Source organism: Monodelphis domestica, chromosome 5 (assembly GCF_027887165.1).
Source record: "Monodelphis domestica isolate mMonDom1 chromosome 5, mMonDom1.pri, whole genome shotgun sequence".
NCBI classification, from domain to species: Eukaryota; Metazoa; Chordata; class Mammalia; order Didelphimorphia; family Didelphidae; genus Monodelphis; species Monodelphis domestica.
Genome location: NC_077231.1, coordinates 191,851,553 through 191,878,408, shown reverse-complemented (window position 1 = coordinate 191,878,408; position 26,856 = coordinate 191,851,553). Strand labels below are relative to the sequence as shown.

The following is a 26,856-nucleotide window of genomic DNA, read 5'->3' as shown; positions in this document are numbered from 1 at the left end:
AAATTTCTTTTCATGAGTGGGTGAATAAATGCTTATTTAAATCAATATAATAATTTTTTTCTCAGAAAGTTGGTTCATTTGAGAAAATTATTTAAGACTGGTAGTTTGCAACTGATTCAGTAATGTATTGGATTCACTGTAATGAAGAATGATAATATGTGAAAACCCAAAAAAAATGAATTCATGAAGTTCTCCTCTAACTCTCATGTTAAAGCTCTGACAATATGATAGAGTTTGAAAATTCTGGAATGATCTAAATTTAAAAATCCACTTAACTAACCACAACAAAAACCTCAGCTATATAGCACTCCAAGTATGTTAGCACTAACAAGTATATCATAATACCTGAACTATGAATTCATTATAAGTTTTTATGTCAGTCTTAACTGTTGAAATTTAAATAATATAAAACAGGTAAAGTTTGATTGCAGAGAAATCTAATGACCAAAATGTACCCGCTTTTAATTGCCACTATTGCACTAAAAGAAAAAATGTGACATAATTTAGTGGAAGAAAATAACAGAGGAAAATTCTTTAATGAGGTTGACGTCTAGGTGCTGGGTTATAAACAGGAGCTATTAGTAAGTCAAGCAACATGTTAAACAGTATCTTTTGAAGTACTGTCAAGATTTCAAATCTTTTCATTGTTAATTACAAATAATGTTCCCATAAATTTAATTAAAGCAAACTATAAATAACACGATCTCTTTGATGTAATTAACTTGTATCCTTATGTGCATAATGAAGCCATTTTATAATTCTTAGGAAGAATGTATATTATATATGCTTAAAATAAGTTGCTTTAAAATATCTAGCTACCAAAACATTTTTCATAAAACACAAAAGTTAAAAAACATTAATTTTACAGAAAAATGTCCAGTGATTTCTATCTTTTCAAATGATTATGATGCATATCACTATACCGAAAATGAATGTTAGAAGCAAATAGGGAAGTATTTCATTGCCTGATGCTGCCCTCTTCAGGCAACAGTAATATAATCATTGTAAAGACCCTTTTCAAACTGTAACAAACTATTGAACATAAATACGTTTATAGCTTACTACAGTTTATTCCAAAGAAGTTATTTGTTGTAAATTTTCAGAAATTTCTGCTCGTCCTGTGTCCACTCAAAAGAAATTGAATGATCATTTCTGGGTTGGCTAAAGGAAAATCTTATGACATACTTTATGAATTCATAACTTACCAAGTATTTTAAACCTAAAGATTTTTAGAATGAAATTTTAAGACACCAAAAAATTATTCTAGAAATTCTGAAAATTTTTCTGAAAGTGCAGTGTCTATGAGCTCACTTGAATGTTTCCATTTTTGCTTCCCTGGACATATTTTGATATTCATGCCTTAGTAGATGGTGTCATATGCTTGGGGGGGGTGCTTAAAAACTGCATCAACGTGCATCTAACTTTCTAGTGATGAATGTCTCTAGACTGAGGCAAGATAGTCCATAGAGACAGAACCAAGTTTGGGCCCATACCTGAAGCCATTCCAACTTGGAAGACCTACCCTAGTTTGTGTTCCACCACCATATCCTTCAAGAACCCAGGCTCACCTATATGCTAAGATGAGACTTGACTGAGACTTGATATAATTAATTAGTTGAAACTTTGTTAAATCATTCTCCAATGGCCAGCTTATCTAATAGAGTATAAACTACTAGGAAAGAGTTGCTTCAAAATAATTTAAGCTATTTTGGGCAAAATTAAGAGGACAAAAAAAACTTCACTTTTGTAAAGATGATAGAAATGGTTAACTGGGATTTTACCTGACCCAGTCCTGCAAGATGATCTTAATTAATCCAAATTTCCCTTAATACTATTTTATTGCAACATAAAGGTCTACAAACTATAGTGTTTAGAAAATAAAAACAATTGAATGACAAGTGCTACTTTGACCCACCTTTCTCTTGTCCTTGATTTATAGTTTATACACTATAGGTTATCCTTATTTCTGTAACATATGCTCTCCTATTATATTATGTTTCTACTGTCAGTAGAAGAAAAATAACACATCTAAATATCATATGAGTTTACAGCTCTGAGACTGATCCATAACTAACCTGCCTCAGAAACGTTGAACACTGAGTGACCATTAGCAACAGATGGTGCTGATGACTGTGGTGATCCAGTGGTTAATTCTGAGTCACCTGCTTGCAGGGTCCCTTCAGTGTCTTTGTCATTCAGATCAGGAAAACTGAAATCTGTTGAAGTCTCATTATCGTTAAAGCTATCCAAGGCACTCTGACCAGAGCCACTCTCTTCATCACTTGTAAAAATAGCCAAAGACTTTGATTCTGAGGTCTCAGGGAATAGGGTATTACCGGTCTGAATAGAATTTCCCACTCTTGTTGCATGGCTGTGTTTTGGGAGTAAGATGTTTATTGACGTGGGCTGTTCCTGGCTTTTTTCCATGCCAGAGCTTAGCTGACTATCTGAGACTGAACCTGTTGTTTTTATTTCTTCTTCAGATTTCTCCAATGGCAAATGTGGGATTAGGTTACTCTGATCCACAAAATTATTTACTTGAGCATCTGAATCATCTATCTTTTCCTGAGATTCTCTATATGAGATACATGAAATACAATTTTTTACAGATAAACCATCATCTTCATAATCATCAATTTCCTCACTATCATCCTCATCATCACTACCACCGCCAGCAGCAACTACAGACCTAGCATTAGACCTGGTACTCAGGGTTAATCCAGGAGTTGTTTGGGAGGGAACTACGAACCCAGTTAAAGTTTTAGTGTCTTCAAGGGTGGGAGAGATAGCTGTAACCAAGATATGTTCATTTGGTAAAGGAAGAACAATCTGATCAATATATTTATGTGTATCAGAAGCGACCAGTGTTACATGAGCTGAAATATCATCACTAAGAGAACGAATTGTGTTATAGTTAGGAAATTCATCGGAATAAATGTGCTGGCTTCTATGAGCATCTGGCTGCGAATCACCTGAGAAATCAGGAGTCGCAACTGCAGGTGGAACTGTGGGAGGAAATGCACTGATAATCCCCACACTGGTAGATTGGAACCAATCGCCATTACTATACAATGAAGGCTCCACTTGATGTGATATTTCACTTTTAAGTAAAATGGCTGTGACATATTCCTCGTTTGCATAAGAAATGGTTAAACCTTGAAGCGAAGCAGTGGGTAGGCTAGAGGTAGGTGATAACACATCAGCAATCGGTACAGAGGTAGAATGCTGCAGAGTTTTGCTCGAAGCAGATTCAGATGCCATTGGATGCAATATTGAAGAACAATTTTTATCAACCGTGGACGTTTCAACCAATATTGGATCACTAGGCACAGCTGAGACAGTTTTAAGCAGAGTGCCAACACCAGAGGACTGAAAGGAAGTTTGCAGCAAGGCTTCATTGCTTAGGGAAGAGGAGGTCTCGAAAAACAACGGCTGTGTCGGAGACATTTCACTAGAAGCGGCAGCAGAGAAAGCTTGCTCTGAGATTGCACTAAATATAGGTTTAAGCAAAGTGTCGCCAAAAGCTGGAGATGTAGCATGCAAAGGTTGAACTGAAACGTGATTTTCTGAAACTTGACTAATTTCAGGACCCCAAACCTTAGGAGTGGGAAGAGCAAGAGACCCCGGGAGGACCCCGTTTGTGCTAGAAACAGGAACTGAGGTTTCCTGTAAAGATACATTTGGTTTAATTATATTGTCAGTTGATGTGGGGAGTTCAGACATTGCCGTACTCTCAGAATGGTAAGCCATTTCATTAAAAGAGGAAATTTGCTGTACTGTCTCCTCGCCATCACTTTTATGAAGCAGCTTATTAACATCACTAAACACAGATGTTGTATATGTAAATTCATCTACAGAAACAGGTGAGGAAATGTTAAGTGCTATCAAGCCATCTGTGTCAGGCAAAAGGAACTCACTGCCAGAGTATGTTCCAGACCAATCCGTATCACTAGAAAGAGCCTTTGTAGGCTCCTGGAATGATTCAGTTTGGGCTATTACGGAAGGCTTATGCATCAGTACTTTGCTATGGGTGCTAAATAAGGAACCCTGCTGGACGGGATCATGCATAGATATTGTAGCATCATAGGAAACAGGAAAAGTCTGGAGGGAGCCTCTATCAGACAAAGCATAAGCAAGTTCAGGTACTGTAGACGGTACATGCACGTTTAAATCACGGCTGGACATTTCAACTTGAGAAAGCGCGTGTGTTTTATTAAGGGCACCCAACTCATTAGCAAGTGCAAACGTCTCTGAAGTAGCTTGAGCAGTCTGATGTGGCATCACATCAGAATATTGAGCAAGACTGGGCTGTAATAATGAATCAACCTCAGCCACTGGCAAAAAAGCATGCGGGGACACTTTATCACTGGCAACAGCTGGAGTAACTTGTGGAAAGATTTGAGAGACCGTATACAGATGGTGAAACACTTCACTACTGAAGGAAGCAGAGGAATATGGAAGCAGTACATCACCATAGGAAGACAGAGTGGATTCAAACGACACACCAACACTGGGAAATACAGGTGTAGCATGCAAGGTCAGATCACTACCTGAAGCAGCAGGGAGAGTGGTGTCGAGCATTTGATTGTCAGACAACAAAGGGGTGACTAGAGGAAACACTTCACTACTGTAGGAAGGTTGGAGAAGGATCTCACCATTGTATCCCGGTTGAGTTGTCTGAGAGAGTATATCACTGGCAGCAGAAGTGGATTCAAGGTGTCCAGAGGTTGGAGAGAAAGAATGCGGTGTTACTTGAGTAGGGAAGTAAGCAAAGGTAGAATAATGGGGCATTTCTAGATCCGCAATGGAAGTCTCCTGGGGCACCAATGGACTCATGGAAGAGGGCCCTGTAGTTGCTGCCGCTACCTTGTTGACTCTATCAGTAGAACTAGTTTGAGAGAATTTCTCATTATCAGATGTAGCATCAGGATCAGTTGTCGAACCAGTCATATTATGGAACCACAACTTTCCATCCACAGGAGGACTTTTCAAGGACTCTTCTGAATCTGATGTATTTGAGTCTTTAGAAGTATTTTTGGCATATCCTGGTAGGAGGACATCATATATGACGGCTGCTGTGCTTTCTGAGGAAATGATGTATCCATGAGATACATTCTCTGAAACAAATGGCGTAATTGAGGTTGCAGGAACAGAGCCTGAAGAATCCTCACCACCTGATTCAAGCTGAAAACTGGTTAATAAACTATCTTCTTCACGACTATCAGTTGATGTTTCTTGGGATTCAGCCCCTGAAATTATATGTGATGAATCTGAATCTTCACCAGAACTAATCTGTGAGAAATGAAGAGTAGTTTTAGAACCATCATTTGGAGAAGTTGAAACTGCTTCTACAACATCAGTAATATTTTGAGAAATCCAAGAAATATCTTTCTCTTGGGCTGATAATTCAGTCACTGGTTGGTAAGTACTGTAAAAGATTACATTATGGGCACGCCCCTCTTCAAGGAATTCACTCTCTTCTGTTAGATACTGATTGGTTTTGGCATCACTGGATTTTGTCTTCATTTGTTCTCTTTTGAAGTTTGATATAGTAGTGACTTGAGGTTCCTTTCTTATTTGACTTGTGGCCCTAGTGGTACTTGGATTTACTAAAGTTTCCTGTTCTGTATCTTTCTCATCATCTTCCTCCTATAAAAAAGTAATCCAAAAATTCTAAGATTTTTAAAAAGAATTTCTAGGAAATAAGATAGTAAATCAATACTATCTCCAAATACTTAGCCATACAATATTTATTTACTTTGTGGTTTTGGTTAATGATGTCATGTTTATAAACTACTATCACAATGAAACCTCAGCTTATTAAATTTTACATAAGATACCATAACTATTGATTACTTTCAACTTAAGAGATAGTTAAATTAATGAACACCATAGTTTCTAAGTGAAGAAAAATGGGTACCTGTTTTTATTTACTGGATGTTCATTAATAATTAATAATCTTATTTTATCGTCTCTATAGAAACAAAGAAACATGTTTCTATAGTTTATCTGGTAGCAAGTAAACTAGTAACTAACTTACTGAACCATGAGATGCCAAGTAAACTAATTTTTTTCTAGATTTTTATATTGTTATAAATCAATGTTGATTTTGGTTTATGACTGAATTAAGCATTAGGTTATGGAGTTATTATATAACACCAAAGAAAGATAGTGTTGTCAAACTCAAATAGAAATGGGGGCTACTAAACTATATATATACATATATATGTATATATATGTATATATATACATATATATATATAAGGATCCATTCAGATTCATTATGACAACTACAAATTAACATTATCTATGTTCAATTATATTTGTATTTATTTCATTAAGTATTTTCCAATTACACTTTAAATTGGTTCAGGCTATATGACTTGAAGGTTGTGTTTGACCCCTCTGCTTTGGACTATCATTGTGATGCCTAAAATGACATTCTAAAAATGACTCATGAAAATATCATCCAGTAAAAATTCTGTGTTTAGCACATGCACACACACACACACACACATACACAGAGACAACAATCCTTGAACTTGGATTCTGTGGTCCCTTGAAATCACTTGGTGATTGATATGGGAGAATTCTGCCTGAATGTTAATAAAGTATTTCATAAAGTTTTGTGATCTCATTGTTTTTATTATGAAGTCAAACTTGTCTTTTAGAAAGATTAAATTCAAAAATAAATGATGGTGTATTTTTTCTTCAGGCTCACAGTATCAAGTATCTATATAATTTAAAATATAAATTGTTATATTTTATATTTATGCTATATTCATATAGTTGTAATAATTTATAAATTTTGCTATTTTATTGTTTCTAATAGCTTTGAAATAGATGGCTTGATCATAAAACTGGGAAGGAATTGACCTTGTAGGGTAAAATCAGAAGTTTGACAAATGGATGAGATTCTAATTTGATCAACATAAGCAAATAGACAGAGAGATGCATTCAATTGAGTGCTGTAGAGCACTGGACTCAGAGCATGGTGACTTAGTTTCAAATTTAGCTTCAGGCACTTACTGCCTCAGTTTTCTTAATCAGTTAAATAGAGATAATACCATTTGCATTACCTACCCCACAAAGCTTTGTGGAACCTTGAAGTTTTATGTGAATTATTATTGTTCAAAAAGTAAGCTTGTCAATTTAGTTACCAATACAATATGCATAGTAAAATAATGCCAGTAGTATTTTCCTAGGCATTTGTGGCAATACTAAATCTTATCCTAATGCTCCATTCTGTACACAGAAACAAAATGGGATCTTGGAATTAGGCCAATAAAGACTAAGCATTGGCACAACCAGCTATGTGCTGTATGTCTTACTGGAGAAAAAGAATTGCAAACTTTAGAGTATTTCATCACAGAATTGGCTGCAACCAATACAGCTTTTTGCCCATATTTGAAGATGTGGATGAAATTCCAATTGCTATTTGGGACAGGACTAACAATGCTGATAAAATCAGAGGTGCTTGAAGACTCGATGTAACGGTAACTATACCAGTATGTGTACTGATTGTAATAGTGACTTGTTGTGCTCTTAATCAAGGTGGGTTTCTCTCCTAAACATACATCTATCAGGCAAAAATTTTATCATTGATCTTTAATCATCTTTCCTGAAACACTGTACATAATTTGGTACATCTTATTGGTGGAAAATAGTCTCAATTGTGTTATTTCTATAATAAAGTGATGCTAAATTTCTTTATTGGAAACCATATATAAGCTGGCAAATCAAAATCTAGCATGTTTCTACTTGGGATGATGTGTTTAGAAAGTAGGATTATAAAGATATGGAATCTTAGTAGTCATTTAGCTTAACCTTCTTCGAAAAGCAAAAAAACCTCCAATAAATAAAAAGATTTTTAATAATATTGGTGAATGAGCACTCAACAATAGGAATATCACTGCCTTACAAAGTGGTTTCATATGATTTTTGCCTAACTGAATGCCAGATAGGTCTTCCACTCTCTGTCATGTGTCATTTCCATGAACATGCTTTTTGTTATAGATAGCCCTTGCTCTATTACCTCAATGTCCTTGCTCAATACAGTTCCCTTATACTTGAATGCCCTTTTACCATCTTTCCACCTCCTGAAATTATACCCATACTTGAAGTTTAAAATTCACAATATCCCATAATTTAAGACTTCAAAGGACAAAATAGGACCATCTGGCTAAACTTGTACTTGGATGAGAATCTCTTCTGTAATATAATGGCCAATAAAGGAATATAGTCATGTTTGAAAATGTCCAATGAGGTGAGAACTTTACTACTTCCCAAGGTCCATCAGGGAGCTATACTTAGCTTATACTTATACTATACTTAACTTACACTTATATACCCTAACTCTAAAGATATTTTTCTTAAATTAAGCTTAAATTTACTTCTTTGTAATTTCCATCCAGAAAACTTAATTCTGTCCTCTGGCATCAAGCAGAATGAGTAATTATGTTCCTAAGTGACACCCTACTATTAACTGAAGGGAGCTATCGTGTCCTTCCTCAGTCTTTTGTTCTCCACTCTAAACATCCCTTATTACTTCCATTTATTTTCATAGTATACAATTGCCAGGTTCTTACCTATACTTGCTCTCCTCTGGATCTTCTCTACTTTATCAGCATCTTTTCTAAAATGTGGTGCCCAGAAATGAACGTAGTACATGAGAGTTGGGGCATACCTTTTCTCTGAAGTCTCCCTAGATTTCCCAAAGCAGTAATGAATCCTTCCCTTCTGAAGCTTGTAAAGGACTTTCCTCTCTTATTGACTTGCACATCATTTTATATTACAGTTATCTGTGTAGTACATGCCTACTAGACTATGACCTCCAGGAAATTAATCTCATAGTAATCCAGATTTGCTCTGCCCATCACAGAATACAATATATTTATTGTTTTTCTTGATTTGGAACCTATATGTCTATTAAATAGACTAATCTTGTAAGTAGACATGTCACACTATTCATATAGAGTTTGCATTCAGTGATGGCTCTTAGGTCTTTTTACACAAATTGTTATTAAATATGGTCTCTTCATTTCTTTATATAATGTAATTTAAGCAGAAAATAAAATGTAGTATTTTATATATTTACTAAATTTCTTTTTAACAATTTTCCATAATTCCTACCTATTTTGATGTTAAAATACTAATTCTATCTTACAAAGGATTTACTACCCTTCCCAGCTCTGTGTCATTGACAAACTTTACTGGCATGCTTTCTATATATTTATCCCAGTTATTGATAAAAAAGTATTTAACTGGTCAGGTTCAAGGAAAGAGCACTGTGGATTGATACAAGAGCGGTATCTTTTTCAAGATTGATGCCCATTCAGAAATCAAAATACTCTGGTCATGGTTATTTGATGAAATATAAATCTATGTAATTTGTCAACATTCATCCAAAGTCATAGTATTCTAATTTATCCACAGAGAAATGATGAGATTATCTGTCAAATACTTTGTGGCAATTCATGAGCTTTATGTTTGCAATTTCTTATAGAGCAGCCTAGAATCCTATGAAATTATGAAATAAGGCAAAATTTGACACGTCAGTAAGCAAATGATAGATTGTATTACTGGCCATTTCTTAATTGCTCCTTCTATTTTATAAATGATAAAACGGTCACTAGCTAAATCAAACATTTATCTGGAAGCAGAAAGAATCTTAGATGTTAGAACTGATGAATATTCCTCTTTTGTTTTGGCCAGTTTGGGTCTATTTTAGGAAGATCTTAGCCAAATTTCCCTTCTGGATAGGTGGCCTCCAGTAAAAACATGTTTCTCCTTTTTTATATGTTCACCACTATATCTGAAACCTCCTTTCTATGGATTTTCATACAGATACATACTTTCTTAATGCTTAGTAATCCTCCTCTTTTCCTTCTATTAATTGTGAATTTTGTATACATTTTATCCTTTCATTATCAATCCTTTTCCACCAAGTGAGATGCCAAGTATGTGATTAAATTGTACCGATCTCTTGTTTAAAATAAAGTTCACTTGGTTTATTACATATATTCTGTTTGTTGGTAAAAATAAAAATCTTGATATATCATTTATAATCTGCGCTCATTTTGTTTCTTCTTGGAAATTAAATGTTATTCTTCTACTAGAATGTGAATTCCATAAGGGTAAAGACTATGTCTTATTTAAACCTTTTTTTTTTAAGTAACTCATTGCCCAGCAATTCTCTACTGTGAACATCTTTTCTATGCTACATCTGTGGTTTTTAAGTATCTGATTTTCCCATTTGGACTGCATATCTTTTCTTTTTTCCCTTTAAATTTCAATTCAGTCATCTCTTTAACTTCTTTCTGGCATATTCTTCCCCAACCCTTTTTTTCTAAACCCTTCTTCTGTCTTAGAAGCAATACTTTCTATTGGTTCTAAGGCAGAAGAGTGTTAAGGGCTAGGCAATGGGAGTTAAGTGACTTACCCAGGGTTACACAGCTAGGAAGTGTCTGAGGCCAGATTTTAACCCAGGACCTCCCATCTCTAGGCCTGCCTCTCAAACCACTGAGCCACTCAGCTGCCCTCAATATTCTTCCCCTTGATGTCAAAACATAAAATTTTGACATCAGAAATTATAGTTCAAAAAAAGCATTCTTGTATTCCAACTGAGTAAAAGCTAAAATCCCATATCCATTTTTAACTGAAGAAATGGGCATAATCTTCCAAAGACAGGACCTTCATCATGAAGAAACAATGAAAATATCCATGAATCTCCAGAATCTTCATTTTCCTGCTCAGAATTTCAGGCATATTAAATTGATAAGAAATAAAAAAATATAATAAGTCTAAAATAATATGTAACAAATAATCATCACATTGCTTTTGACTGCATTATTCATTCGCTATTACTCAGAAGAGGAAGACAGTCAGAAGTATATTCAGACCCTGCTTCAGATAGAGAAGGCATCTTTCAGTTAACCATATAAGTTCTAAATAAATCTACTACTCTGTTTTTCAGGAATGCATAAAACAAATACTATAATGAAGCTCCTCATCTTGGGCACAAAAATATGACTCCCATAAGGCTGGCGTATCATCCTTAATTTTTAATGAGCATGGTTTGCCATTTCTTCTTCAGAAACTCTGGATTCTCACTCCATAGGTGTACCTATTATAATGTAGATTTAAAAGGACAAAATTTCTCTTTCTCTTCTCCTTTATTTTTTCTTTACTCACCATCTTCCTTAAGGATTTTACTTTCCTTTCATCCTATTTGAATCTTTTTCTTCTTCCTTTTATGGGTCATTTCTTGAACCCCAACAGATCCTTTTACTTTTCTCCAGTAAACCGGAGAATAGAAAGGAAATTCTCAAGTCTTTCAGCTTTCCCTACTGGGTAGAAAACCAGCCTATATTTGTGGCATAATTGGTGATCCTCTTAGGTAGAAATACATACATAATGAATACAAATTTCATAGTGTCCATACATTTTGACTATCTAAATGAATTACATAGTTACATGTAGCTTCCCTTTGAAAACTAGCTAGTTTAAACTAAGGGTTTATTTTCACAAATAATTAGAGTTCATTTACTTACAGTATTGCCACAAATGTTCAACAAGATATTATACTACCAAAAATGATCATACTATGCATATTATATAAATTTAATGGAATAAGTAAAGTGTAAAGTGCTTTTGGGCATAAACATTCAGGTTCTGTGTGAATATAAGAAAAATGAAACACATAACTAACCTCATGAACTTACTATATATAACACATTAGAATTTTGTAATATTATTTTGGCCCTTACTACAAATTTGAAATTACTACAAGTTTGAAATTCAAATTTTTTAATGAAAATTCTAATATTATCATTCATTCATTAGAGATGTAATATGGTACAGTGGGTAGAAGGCTGTTTATAGAATCAGGAAGACCCAGTTTCCTGTCTTGTCTCTAATAAATACTGGTATTAAGGCCATAGGCAAAACAATTCAGAGTCTCAGTGTCCCAAAGTAACTCTCTTAAATTATAATTTACAAATTTATTATAAGTTTTCATTGGTAGCAAAAGTTTCCCAAATAGGTGCATGTCATCACGGGAAAAAATTATTTCCTAAAAATATTAATTAGTATAATAAGAAGAGAATATTTTAGTACAAATAAATCAATAAATAGAATTGACAATTTAGCATAAACACAATAAAATTTCTATTTTTTTCCTTTAGGCCAAAAATATTTTTCTTAATTTTAATGAAGATGTATATTTAGAAAATTTGTTGAACTTATGTCTATGACTAGATAGATAGATAGATATATGGATAAAGATGAACACAAAAATAGATAAATGATCTAAGGATGGATTACTGTGCTAGTAGTAGAAAAGGTATTTAACTTGTTGGAGAGGAGGAGATGCCTCATTTGGAGAGTTCTTCTAAATCAATTAAATCCCAGTCCCAGTTTCTGCCTCTATCTCTGCATTTCTTTAGTATTTCTCTTCTTAATTTTTAACTTGAGTTCATATTAAGATTACTAGTATTCACATGGCAACATGGGCCAGTAAATCAAAAGTATCTTGGCAGGAAGTTGGTCTGATATTATAAACTCACTAAAGGTAGCACATATAATGGACACTAGGTAAAAGCAATAGATATCCTCACATATATTTATATATAATGTGAATTTATATACTTATGTATTTTTGATCACATTCATTTTAAGCCATCTAATAAACCAGTGATTGCTAGAAATACTGGCAAGGCACTTACCAAAATAATTACTAAAATATTATAAACAAAATATATTTTCTGAATTTAAATGAAGATCTGAATTCAACCTAATAATGTAAGTTTAAAGTAAAAATGTTAAATATAAATTATGGTTATTTTAACATATCACTGAGATAGTTTTCTTTTGAATGCTTTTGATAGAAATATGTGCAATTCTTTAAAAAGAAGAAATGAAATGTATCTGTCCAATGCAATCTGCAGTGGGCCCTATATTATAAATAATAATAAACACAATATAAACTGATTTCAAAAAATGAAAAATACCTTTAAATATTAGTCCAACAATTATCTGAATCCTTATCCTTGACTCAAAATTTTTGTGTTTTATTCAGTTTCTTAAGGAAAAAGATGAATATATAAATTAACTATGATACCTTGAATAATTCTCCTGTTTCAATGAATTCAGGAAGATCAAGCTCTAAAATTAAAAAAAAAATAATAATTATCACAACTTCCAATTCAATATTTCAACCTGTTGGGCTTATGTTTGGTTTGTTAAGAGGGGGGGAAATAGTATTTAAAGATTAAGGACATTTCATTATCAAAATGAAAAAGCCAAATTTTTCATGTAAATTTACATGTTTATATAACAACACATTAAAAATCATTCCCTTAGGAAAAAAAAAATTCTGTCTCCCAGTATGGCAAATGGATGGAAAGTCTGATGATGTAAAACTTTAGTCGGATATGTAAGAAAACCAAAACAATATTTTTCAGGAAAACTAAAGAATTACTGTCACCTTAAGTACTGCTTATAAAGAGCATGCTTTATTTATTTATATACCAGAAACTTACAGGATATTTTGTGGGATTAGTTCTATCATTTAGCCAACTTGCCCCTAAGTTCTTTTCTTAAATGAGGAGCAAATGAATTAGGGCACAGCGAGGTTGCTTGGTAGATAGAAAGCCAGGTCTGGAGTTGAGGTCCTGGGTTTAAATGTGAATTAGATACTTCCTAGCTATATGACCCTAGGCAAATTACTTAGCCCTTAACTTACTTCTGCCTTGGAACCCATACTTAGTGTTAATTCTAACACAGAAAGTAAGAGTTAAAAAAATTGCTTTGATTGGCCTTCCTTTTAATTTATTTTGAATTTTAATTTTTTTACTGAAAAAGCCAGACTTGCCCAAATCAAAGGGAAGCTAATAAAATTTTCTTCTCTTCTAAAGATTCCAAGAAATTGCCAGGGAACTTTATCTGTTTCACTTTCATAGCTGATGGGAAGGGAAAACAAGATGTCTTGGCAAACGAGGACAATAAGATAGGAATATTTTTCTCTTACTCCTAAGTGTTTTTAGGAGTTTTAGAAAAGCATCTTCCTTTGGCTTGTCCCCACCATATCACCAGCCTCTGCCATCATATCTTTTTATCTTCCCATGTCAAGTTCCTGATCTTAGGGTAGTTGTTGTGATAATGAATAACTGTCAGATCTTTTCTCTTCTTTCTTCACCAAAACTCTGTTCCTATCCTTACTTTTACTAACATTTTGCTAGAGGGTTTCTATTTTTTCACCTACTTCTCTCATCTTCCACTTCTTTTTTATTCTTATTACCTTTATTTTCCTCTTCAACTTGTTCCCACTTTTGGAAGAAATCATACAAACTCATTTTTATTTACTGCCTTTTTTAGTGATGCCATGACTTATTCTATAAATGAGGTTAGAAACTATACCTAAAAATTTTTACTTTGAATCCTTAGCACCCAGCACAGTGCCTCATTCAAAGAAAGTGCTTAACATTTGTTGAATTGAGGTGAATAATAAATATCTTAAGAGGAAGACTACATATGTATAATTGAGTAAAATTAAGCTGCAAAGCATGTATGTTTCTCCTGGATAATATTTTATGTATTAAACAGTCTAAAGTGAAATACAACTTCTACCAGGCATTCTGTTGATAATTCCAATTTATTAACAAAACTAGTTTTGTTTTGTGTATTGCAGAGAAAAGTGACTTGTGTTCATTTTTATAAAGAAACTTTTGATATAATTAATCTTTAAAAATTAGAAACATTTAAAAACCGAGAGGCTTGAAAATACTAACAAAACTATTCTTCATCCCATTCAGCTCTCAGAAAACATGTAGGTGCTACATCAATGAAGCAAACGTTTTCAATTACTCACCTGGTATAGATAATTACTTACCTGGTAAAAGTATATATATATATTTTTTTTCTTTGCCCTGTACTATTCCCAAATATATTCCTTCCCCTCCCCAAGACATTTATGGGGAATGACTTTATGGCCTTAATTAAGGATTTCTTCTTTTTTAGATCAACAATGATACAACTTGGCAATGAAATTATTTTGTCTTATCCCTTTAACATTTGCACTTTGTACTTCTTGCATCTTTACAAACTCCAGGGAGCTTTAAAATGTTATATTTTTAAAAAGAGTACACAGACCATAGCTCAAGTAATAATATTTAGGAAAGCTTCCTGAAAGAATAAAATCTTACTGGGAAAATTGGAATAGGTACAGCTGATGGTCTTATCCAAAATAGGCCACAGAAATAAATATTAATTCTCATTAAATTTAGAATTTGATTCATATTTAAAGGGAGCTCTTTTTTATTGTGCTTTGGTCACATTTTAACACCATCAAGTAATGATGAGTGATGTATTTGTCACACTATAGTAGAAAAAATTAATTAATCTTACCTCTTTTTCTGATGAATCTGGGGAAAAATAAAATAATGACAACATTCCCTGGCTTCTCAACATGCTTAGGATGAAGTCTCAAAATAAATTATTTTTCAAAGTTGGAAAAAAAAAACCCAGGTATTGGAAACAATCTCTCATGCAAAAAGAAGCATCATGTCTCAAGATGAGAGGCAATGGATGGACCACCAAACTAAAACACCTCCTACTTGGAGATCAAGGATTTGATAAGATTAGGCAGCAGGACAGCCATATGGACCAAGATGAAAATGGCAGTCATAGAGCTGCTCATTCTATAGTTTAGTAGGTCTTATCCTTTATCATGTGATAAGTGAGATAAGGAGAAGAGTGACAGATTTGACTACAGAAATAACTTGATAAAATGATTTCTATGGGTTTGGAAAATGTGTCTGGAAAAATGTATATTAATGGAAACAATGCATTATTACCATCACATTTTTAAAATTTAAATATGATTTTATATTCATGTAACCAATCTGCACTATATTTGAATTACTTTGAAAGCTTTGCTGAAAGGGAAATTCACAAGGATAGATTATAGAGTTATATTATCTAAAATTCATGACTTGGTAAAAGTTATTTTTTTCTGATAGTCCTTGAAATGTTTGATTTTGTTTTTGACTGCCATAAAAAAGGGTTACATCTGGGGACACGCATTCCATTTTGGATAATATATGGAGGTTCACAACATCTCGTTGGAGTCTATTTTAAATTTAAGCGGGCTGTCAGACTGAAGGAACGTTAGCTTGATGACCCTATCAAGGATCTATGGTGTTTCATTTCACCCAGACTTGGACCTTACCTCAGAATCTGGGGAATAGGTTTGAATTCAAAGATACATTGGAACCACCCACCCATTTGGAGATCCTCTCCATTGGACCTCTGAGGGTTAACTCTGGGCTAAAATGAATTTCAAAATGCCACAGCTGACAAGTCTAGGAGGCCAAAGCCATTCTATGATGGAGTGGCACCCTGAGACCTAATCTAACAATAATGATCCGATGCTCGACTGTCATCTGCAGATTCCTCAGACTATACAGATTCGCACTTATGTTATTGTGTTTTAACTTTCCTTGGATACTTCTGTAATGTTACAAAACACTAACGTCATGCTGGTCTCAAGTTTCCCTCATTTCAGAAACAGAAACTATAATGCCTTCAGAATTATATGTTTCTATAAGACAGTGAATAAGCAAAATCTTAATTTGTGTTTCCTTCAAAATTCACCGTTTGCTTTGTGTGATAATTAAAATGAAGCTACTGGTTCATTTTGATTTAGTATTTGGCCATTTGTAAAACTGGATTAAAAAAAATTCTAACATGTTAGTAACACATCAACATTCCGTAACACAAAAAGCAACACTGATGAAGGTTGGCAAGCAAGGCTTATTTAATTGTTTGAAGGTAAGCCAAATTTTACAGTGCAGAAGTTAAAAGCAAATGTTGATCGCAATGTCTTCAAACTGTGATTTTCAATAGCATTCTAAAATAAACACCAACAATATAGGGTGGTACAGTCAAGAAGGACAGATGTGGAGTGATTTAACAAAGACAATCTGTGTGTACTTGCAAGCACATGTTAACAGGAACACATGGTGACCAAATACACCCATGCATTGAAATTAAACACACATATAAACAAAGGTCTGAAAATGTGTATTCTTGACATCCTGCTCTCTATATTAAGAATAGCTCCAGATTACACCAGAGTCAATCAGCAAAAGAATCTTAGTTTTAAGGAAATGAGAATATTTGTGGTATCTGGATTCAAATGCGTCAATTCATATGCAAACAGTAACGAAAAAAAACCATGATACTTCTTCAAAGATGGCTGATCTTGATTTTTTAAAAAAAGTTTTGCTTCTTGAAATGAAATTATGTAGTCATTATAGTAATTTTAAATGTAAAAACAATACGGACATGGAACTTATGGTGATACCATTGCATAAGACAGTGACATGTGATTAAATGCATGAGCCCCAAATTGGCTGGACTACTCAAAGTTTATATATGAATTTTTGTAGGGCTGATTCTTCCTCTAGATATCTTTATTAAAAATAAAAATTTCTATGTAGATGAAATCTAAGACTAAAATTTACTTCTTTCAAAAAAAACTCCACAAACAAGTAAATTACAATACTTATAAAGCAAAATACGTCTTCAGTAATAATATACAATTCTATGATGCCAGTTACAACATTACTGACCTAAATCTTCCATTGACAAAATGGAAGGATACCGAGAGGAAGTGCCTAGGAGGCAGTATGAAGGGTAAAAGAAGACTTTAAAGACTGGATTACATTAATCAGATAATTATGAAATGAACAAATATCACAGACACTCTCATAACCACTACATAATACTGCTGCTCAAGGTTTAAAATATTTTATATATCCCATGGAAAAATATTAAAGACCATTTCAAATGCTACAGTGCAATCATAATTAAAATAATGTAGATCCTAGGGAATGTGATGCATCCCATGCTGATGAGATCTACATATAATAACAATAGCAAGCATTTACATATTGCTTAAAGGTTTGCAAAGTGCTGTAAGAGCAGAAGGCCCCCAAAGCTCAGTAAAGAAAACCTTGCAGGAAAGGTTACAGGAGAGGCTAAGTAAGGAAAAATCCAATTTAGTTCATAAAATTTGGCTTTTAGCAAGTCCACATAAAGAATGAAAATTTAAAAACACATGCCATTTCTTAAAAGTGAAATCATTGCTGGACTAAATGTTTTATAGGGAAACACAGACAGACACAAACATGGACACTAGGTGGTGTGTCCAAGCTACCATTTCAATATGGCGATGTTTGAAACCGTCCAGATCCTTTGAGTAAAGAATGGAGATTAAGTTGCAATATTCATAATCTTGTGTGAAACAGTATTGCAGACACAAGCACAGAACTTGCCCAGGATTCAGGAATCTTGTAGATTATTTGAGCCAATACAAATTCAGTTCAAAAGATCATTCAGAAACCACTCTTCTACAGAAAAAAAATATTTGACCTCGCTGGAGGTTTAAATGTCTAGTATGGTGAACATGATAAGTAAAAGCATAAACATAATTTCAATTTTTAAAAAGTTCTTTCAAAATATATGAATTAAAATTACAGTATTCTGATAAAATCTATGACATTTAAATTAAATATATAGTGAAATAAATATATTCAATACAACATACCTTAAAAACACACAAGGGTAGCAGGGATTTTAACCACCTGGAATATTTTTTTTATCACTTCTTATCCCATTGACTTACATGATCTTTATAACACTGCCATTGATAGTATTTTTAGGTAGCCTAGTGAGCAGAACTTTGGTTAAAAAAATGGTTAGAAACTACAATTTAACTTGATACTTTCTTTTAAGTATCATTTTGTACTGAAAATATTATTATATTAGAAAATTATATTAATATTAATTAATAATCATATTAGACTTAAAGATGGCGATAAGAAAGATAACAATGTTCACATAGTCACGATGTTATCATATTATCCACATTTCCATCAGAGTAATTAATTGTAGGCAACGAGTAAATATAAATTCAACATAAATTGCTCTTGATACTTGGGCAGTAAACAAGAGAATGATTTCAGGAAATATAGGTAAGCACTAATTTGGAAGCTTATATATTTGAACATGTACACTGTCCTAATAAAACCACCCTACTTACTGAAGGAGTCATTACTGAATTAGCTAGAATGACACTGAAGGAAATGATTAGTGAAAATACAGTTTGTTTAAAACCAGGAAGTTAGATCCTTTGCCATATGTATGTAGGAAAAACAGTTTCCTTGACTTGAATAAAACTGAAATTTGACTATTATTATATAGTTTTCTACTTTCATTTAAGTGAAAAAAACTCCCACTTAATTTCAGTGAGTTTCATTCTTGACATATTCATTATATAGATGATCAAAGAAGAATATACTTTTCCCATTAGCTAAACACAAATGAAATGATTTAATTTACCTCTGTCAACAGACAAATTATGCTTACCAGCATTGCTTTTCTTAAACAACAAATAGCAAGGGAATACAGATGTGCTTTTAGACCAATTTGGCAAAGATTTTCATTTAGTAACAGCATGCAAAGAAAAGCAATATCATGCAAAGAAAATACAATCAGAAGGAAATTTTTAAAATGGAATTTGTTCTTGGGAAAGAGAATTCAGTTAAGGATATTTTTAAAAGCAAAAAGATTTTCAGCTATATCAACAAGGGGAAAACACTCAGTTATTTCCAAATTTAAAAATTCAAAATCTGTCACATGATCTTAAAATCATGTATACTTACTACAAGATATTTTGAGGGCTAAAGAAAGGAAATTAAAATGAGAATGTCTTTTAATGACATTCATTTAAAGTCTTCACTTACAAAACTTTTTGAAGACCAATACATATGTCATAAACATAAATTACTGCCATCATTTAAAAAGTGGAGAATTAAAATATTATGAATTAATGTAATTTGCCTGATTTTTCATAGCAGTCAATTCCAGAATCAGAAATTAATTCCTTGCTCCTCAGGAACAGTCATCTGCTGATTTTAGTTCTGGATACTGTTAGAACTCAAAAAAAAAAAAAGGTATTGCCCCTCCCCTCTTCTGTCCTATTGATTTTTAAGAAGATTCCACTTTATTTATAATTAAATATACTGGAGTAATTTTTAAAAACTTTCTCACAATTTATGATCACTCCATATGAAAATATGCATACCATATTGGTCTGAAGTCAATAATCAGAGGCCATTTAAAGTTTTTTCCTTTATTAAGCTCCTTACTGTGATGCTATTTTAAAAGATATTTTTGTTTTCTCCCCAATTCCACGCAAAAACATTTTCCAACATTTACAAAAGAATCTTGAGTCTTGAATTCACTCTCTCCTCCCTTTCCCTCTGATGAGATTGTAAACAATCTTACATAGATTTTGTGCCGCTATTTTAAAGAATGATCATATATTTGTTTAAGAAGGCCTTCCTGAAGCACCTTAATAAATACTCACTAAGGGTGGCCCCCTATTAGAAAACTCAAGATGTGTAATTCACACATATTCGTGAAATGCAAGCATGTTATAACTTATTAATAGCTAATAATGACTCTAACAAACTTAAGAGAGCTTGGTTAAACAATGAAAAGCTTGTGTTGATAACAGATGTGTAAACATGACCCTAATTAACTAATTTGCTAACAGTTGCAGCCTACTTATTAATATATTAACTACAAGTTTGGAGATGCCATAACAGGAGAATCTCACTCGATGAAATATAGTTTTAAATTAAATTAAAGTAACCACAACAAATTATATTTTCCCCCATCTGCCTGGGTCAATAGTCTTCAAACTATTTTCGACAATGCAACCTATTAATAAAAAAATCGGGGGGCATGTACTCTTAAATATCTATACTTATAAACTACCGATGTGAACTCTGTACTAATAATTATGTACATTGTAAAACTTAAAACTAGTCCTAAAAATAAAATAAATGTGAAATAACATTTGATTCTAATATTAAGAGCTTAGTGAGTATGGGAGCATCATCAACCTAATTGCAGATCACTTTGGAAGCTACAGAGAGGATGGATTGGACAGAAAGACTTGAGGCAGGGAGACTCATTAAGAAGCTATTGTAATAGTTCAGGCAAAAGGACAGGAAAGTCTGAATATTGGTGGTGGCTATGTGAGGGGAGGAGGGATGGGAGAGATATTTATGAAGCATTTAATTAGGTGCTAGACAGGACTTTACAAATGTCTCATTTGATGGGAATGGGAGATACCAGAGAGGCTGAAGAGGTAGAAAAAATCTGGCAACGGAATGGATATGAGATGGAGGAGAGTGAGGAGGAAGGGACGGCACTAAGGTTTCAAATCTGAATTACTGGAAGGATGGTGGTATCCACAATAAATATTGAGAGATTTGGAAGAGGGTTAGGTTTGGGGGGAGGGATTTGTGATGTGGATTAGCACCTTGACGTCATAAATGTAGAGCTGGAAGAATTCTTAAAGGCTTTAAAATCTAAGTTTAACCTGAGATCCAGTGACTTGATCAAGATGACAAAAAAATACCCATCTGTTTTTTTATCATCCTATGTGACTCAGTCTGTTCCACCCAAAACAAAAAAAGGACATTGGAAGGGATCGAACTCATTGGTTACTGGGCCAATGAGATAGGGGATGGGGTTGGAATTTGCTATGGCCATAAGATGAACATGATGGAGGGGAACAGGGTGTAGGGATGCTGAGAGGGGTGGAAGAACTTGGCTTCACAGTTGTTGTATTAAAAATGTCCTAAGGGGAGGACTTGTGATGCAGTCACCTTATTTAGGGGAGGAGTGCTGAGTTATGAGTATAAGGAATGGTTTAGCTGTGTTGGAGACAATCCCAATGATTATCATGGGGAGGGATGGCTGATTCATTGCACATTCCTTAGGGTGACTCCATGCTCCTTTTGGGATACATAATGTCTCCTTGGGAAACTGCTGGCTTGAGCTGTGGCATCAAACCTCAGTGCCTGGATACTTTTTACCCAAGTTTAAGCAGCTAATCACCCAGTATTCATTAGCTGATTTTCCTATTTATCTCTTTCAATAATTCAGCCCTGCCTTTCTGTCCTCCCCAAGCAGAATCTGCTCAAATTTCCTTCTCTAGGTGGGTCTCTCTCCTCCTAGAATCCCTTCCCCAGCTCAGAACAACTCCTTTGGGCAAGGCTCCTTATCTCTCTGATACTCATAGATCAGGTAAAACAGGAATAAGGAGGAAGCAGAGAACACAGGAGTGCAGAGAGTTCCAGGGAAAGTAGATCCTCTTTTGCTAGTAACACTTTGAAAGTTCTGTGGCTAGCTGGGGAATGCAAAATGAGGGGCCACCAGGTGAGCTGGAGCATAACCCCAGGGGATGGAAATGTCAGTTACACAGAGACAATTTTAAATGGTGGAAGACCTGAACCTTAGATATACTTGTAACCCCATTGTGTAAGGAAGAATAAGTTTCTTTTCATTTAAAATGACAACTGCTTTCAGAGTAGCACTTACCTGTATCATCCGAAGGCATGTCAATAACCAGTTGGTCACTGTACTTTCCATATAAACCATTAGTGCACACAGCTACAATCTGAAGAACGTAACTTGTATTGGGCAGCAAATTATTTAGAATAGCACCCTAAAAGAGAAATGTTGTTGATTATATCAGTGTGGCATTTTAACTCAGGTTCTGAACATCCTAGACAGTTATAGTAAAAAATGTTTAATTTGTTGATAATAATAGCTAGTATTTATATAGCATTTTAAAGTTTGTAAAGATTCAGGTATGTGTTATTTCAATTATATTTGATCTTCACAACAACCCTGTGAGGTAGGTGCTATTATTATTCTCATTTTACAGATGAGGAAACTCAGCCTCAGAAAGATTAAGCATCTCCTTAAACATTTGTATTTTCTGAGCCTAGTAAATTACGGTAAATCTATAAAAAATCTAAAATTGTGAAATCTTCTAATAGGAAAGATACATGACAATAGAGTGTAGAAAGATTGGGGGGGGAAGAATTCAATTTACTATAAAGTAACAGCTGGGTTCAGTTTTCTGTATAGGTTACTCATTCTCTAACAATGCCAGATATTTATTGAGTTGATATTGATTATCCTGCCCATTCTAGGGTAAAAATATAATCTTTTTCTTGTCCCATTATTTTCTGTGCTGCTCAGAACATATCTCAAATATGTTCAATTTGGGGTATTGCATTTTGGGGGAGAATATGTATAAGATAGATACTCATTTAGAAGTAGGTGATCAAAGATCTTGAAAAATGACAAGATCATGCTATGAGAATAGGCTAAAGGAGGACACATTTGATTTGGAGAAAAAATTATATAATAGTTGTCATTAAATAGATGAAGGGTTGTTGTGGGAAAGAATATGGCTTGTTTTGCTTGCTCTAGAGGAAAGGACTAGGAAGAAGAGGTAGTAGAACAAATGTAATCTTTGGCTCCAAGTAAACAAAATTTTCCTAACAATTAGAGCAGCCCCCAAAATAGAATGAACTGCCTTAAGATGGAAGTGGTGAGATTCCCAATCACTGGAGGACATTAAGCATAGGCTAGATGATCTCTTGCCAGGGATGATGGGGGATATATTCCTATGAAAGCATTTATTGGATTAGATTGCCTTTGACCTTCCTTCCAACTTTGAGATTTTATGATTCTAGCCATGCCTTGGATCCAGGACTTGATTTAATTTAATTTTGTCCACAGAACAATGTCAAAGTGTGATAAGAACCACAGTACCACTGTTATTGTTTTTATTATACCTTTTGAAAATAGATGTTCCACCTATCAAGGAAGCAAAAATGAAAAAATATCAAATATTGTATCAGTATCTAGTTCAGTAAGGGAAGAGAGTATATAGTATCACACAGATAGCTGGGGTTCTGAGAGGCTGGCATCAGCTAATGATTTGATATTATCCAAATTTCAAATCAGTCCCAGGTACAAAGATCTTATGGAGGAAATAAAATAGAATTTTATTAGATGGAATAGGCCAAGAAAGGTAATATTCAGAATAAAGACAGATTAGAGAAAATTGTTTCTTTTAAATCACTTAGCAGGCCAAAATTGATTATCTTGAATTTTAAAAGTGGCTTCTTATTTATAGAGAACTCTCATAAATTATTTTGCTTTGTATATTGTTTTTAAATTATAGATTTATGTGCCTACTTTAAACTCATGTTATGTATTATTATTATGACATATATATGTATCAGAAAATTCTGAAATGAATCATTACACGATCATCATACCAATAAGTTGGAACATTTTAAACATTATTTTAATAAAAGTAAAATATCCCTAATGTCCTGAAAATATAATACGACTTTAAAAACTTTGATTTGGAATATGTGAAATGACCATATGATAGGGATCCTATTTCATGAAAGTATGCTTCTATCAGTAGAGTTTCTCTCATTGTCTTTGGGTCTGTGTATTTCTCTTTGTACCCCCTTTTTTTCTTTTTCTTCATATATTATATATAATACAATACACCAATATGTCTATAGAAATGTTTCCATGATATGTTTCTTACTTCCTCTTTTTTTTTAATTAGCTATAATTGATATTCAAAGTATATGTTAACATATATTAGTCAACTGAATAGCCTTATGTTTCTTGTTCTTAAATTTAGAGATGGAGAAATGTTACATTATTGTTTTTTTCTTAAAAGAAGATAAAACAGCATTTATATTTTGTATATATGAACTTTGATTCCCCCCCAACCCCCTGCTGGAACAATTGCTTTTGATAGAGAAGGCTCTCTGCCCCTGCTCTACATAAAACTGTACTTGGCCAAGTGGCCTCCAGTTCTTCTCATAATTTATTTATTTACACAAGCAAATTCCTATCAATAAGTGATACCATGTAATATTATATGGAGTTCTGCTTTGTTATTGAAGTTTGACCAATATTATTTCCAACTGTATATTTTTTTCAAGATGCATTCAAATTTAGCATTAAAGTCTTACTACTACCCCTTGGTCAGAAAATGAGAGGTTTGGATTGTATTGTCCTTCCCAGCTCCAAAACTGTGTTTGTTGGTTATGCTGTAGGCACAAAGCTATATAAAGACTAAGCTTTCTCAAGCAGCCAGTAAATGACAACTTGCTCAAAGTCAACACAAAAAAGAAAATTTAAGTGATCAATCAAGCAGAAGGACTTTTATGAAAGGATGAAAGTGATTTTTGTTTCATGGAGGATTCTCTATTTCACTTAGCTTGGAGACTCGGGCATGATTTATCATGAATTACTGGGAAAACTGACACTCAAGTTGGCATTCTTACCTCAGTTACATAGTCTGTTTTGCTTTCTCGTGAAAAGACTTGTTTTCACTATGTATCATAACATGACCTAGAACTGGCTCTGCAAAACGATAACTTCATACAGACTTTCAAACAGTCATAAGATAGTATGGGAATATGATATCTTGTGTAAAATACAAAATTTAAAAATGAAATCTGTTTTGAAAGCCATCATATTACAATAATATTAATGCATAAAAATGAATGAGTTTACAGTTACCAAGTCCTGATACCCATCTGTCAGAAATTCATGCTTAGTTTGGTCTTCTCCGTCTAACTGTTGATAGAAGACGGCAAACTTTTCAATCATGGTATCATAAACCACTCGTGGTCTCTCCCATGTGACAAGAAGGCTGGTAAAGTTCTCTGGATCAGCTTGAATATTTTCTGGTTCTGAGCTGCAAACTTTAGGAAGAAAATAATTGCATGTTTAATAGTCATAGAGTTATTCACAAGCTTCAGTCTTTCAAAAAATTAAAGTGCATTTTACTGAAGAGCACACAGCATTGTTACTTCTTCTGATGACTCCAAAGGACATGTTTTATTTTATGTATTTTCAAACAGGGTAAAAAGATTATGAAAGGGAATAATGACTTTTTTTCAGTCTAACCTCAGCTACAAAAATCAATAGATGGTTTTTGGTCATATCTGAAAGAGAATTTTAAAATTAGACATTATTTACACAAACAGGAAAAAAAACAATAATGATTTTTAAAAGATGAAAATTGTAGATTTATCAAAGAAATAAGGTACAAAATATGACCTACTTTCCAAGAAAGGAATATTATATCGTTTCTCATTCTTTTGGAAATTTCTTATTCTTTCCTAGAACATATGTTCGGATATTCTTGTGGAAGCATGTGTCCATTGCTCTCTGTCTTCCTTTCTCCTATGACTGATTACCCTTCTATCCTTCAGTTCTTGTTTGATGATACTTCACTCTAGTGCTCAGCTTTCTAGCTTTTAACCTAGTTGTTTGATGATGGATTCTGAATACCAAGTTATACTAAAGTGAGTTGAACACACCCATTGTGTTCTCTGGTGAGCTACATTGTGAGAAACAATTTCCCTTCCATCCAAACTTTTTTTCAAAGGGCATCTCTATGGTCTGAATATCTTCAAGCAGCCAGAATCATCTCTGAGCTTCTAATGACACTGGAGATGTCTCAGAGATCTACTAAGACCAGGGAAAAGATAGGAAATACTCTCCAGAATTAATCTAGAAATCCTTTCCAGGCCCAGGTATTCTAAATTCATGTCGTGTTAGGTAAAAGCCTATAGAGTATGTGTTAGGTTTGTTTGGATAGGTCTTGCTTCTAGGCAATTCTACTTAAGTCTAAATTCTTATTACTTTACATCAGAATTTATTGCATTTGATTCTAAAGTCCTTTGTCTATCAAGCACTAGCCTAAAACCTTAGTACTAGGAGCCTGAGCTGGTGGATCCCTTACATTTAGGCATTCTGAGCTGCTCCACAGCCAAAGTTTATTAGGTGTCCAGGTAGTCAGTCATGTGAGTTGGAGGACACTGGGGGGGGGGGGGGGGGCGTGTCTAAAGATGAGTGAAATGGACCAGATTACAA

General features: G+C 33.7%; 1 protein-coding gene across 4 annotated transcripts in view; it reads right to left on the bottom strand.

Moving 5' to 3' along the window:
* Positions 1-26,856, bottom strand: part of PTPRZ1 (protein tyrosine phosphatase receptor type Z1) — a 243,673-nt gene that overhangs the window by 67,531 nt on the left and 149,286 nt on the right. For 2 of the 4 annotated variants that reach the window (XM_056799637.1, XM_056799636.1), the window contains exons 9-12: positions 25,495-25,679; positions 22,462-22,588; positions 13,121-13,164; positions 4,656-5,649 (exon numbers count right to left, since the gene is read on the bottom strand). In XM_056799637.1, coding sequence (XP_056655615.1) covers positions 4,656-5,649; positions 13,121-13,164; positions 22,462-22,588; positions 25,495-25,679 — 1,350 coding nt within the window. Of the gene's footprint in view, positions 1-2,075; positions 5,650-13,120; positions 13,165-22,461; positions 22,589-25,494; positions 25,680-26,856 lie in introns of all 4 variants that reach the window. The other 2 variants (XM_056799634.1, XM_056799635.1) reach the window with 1 other exon arrangement.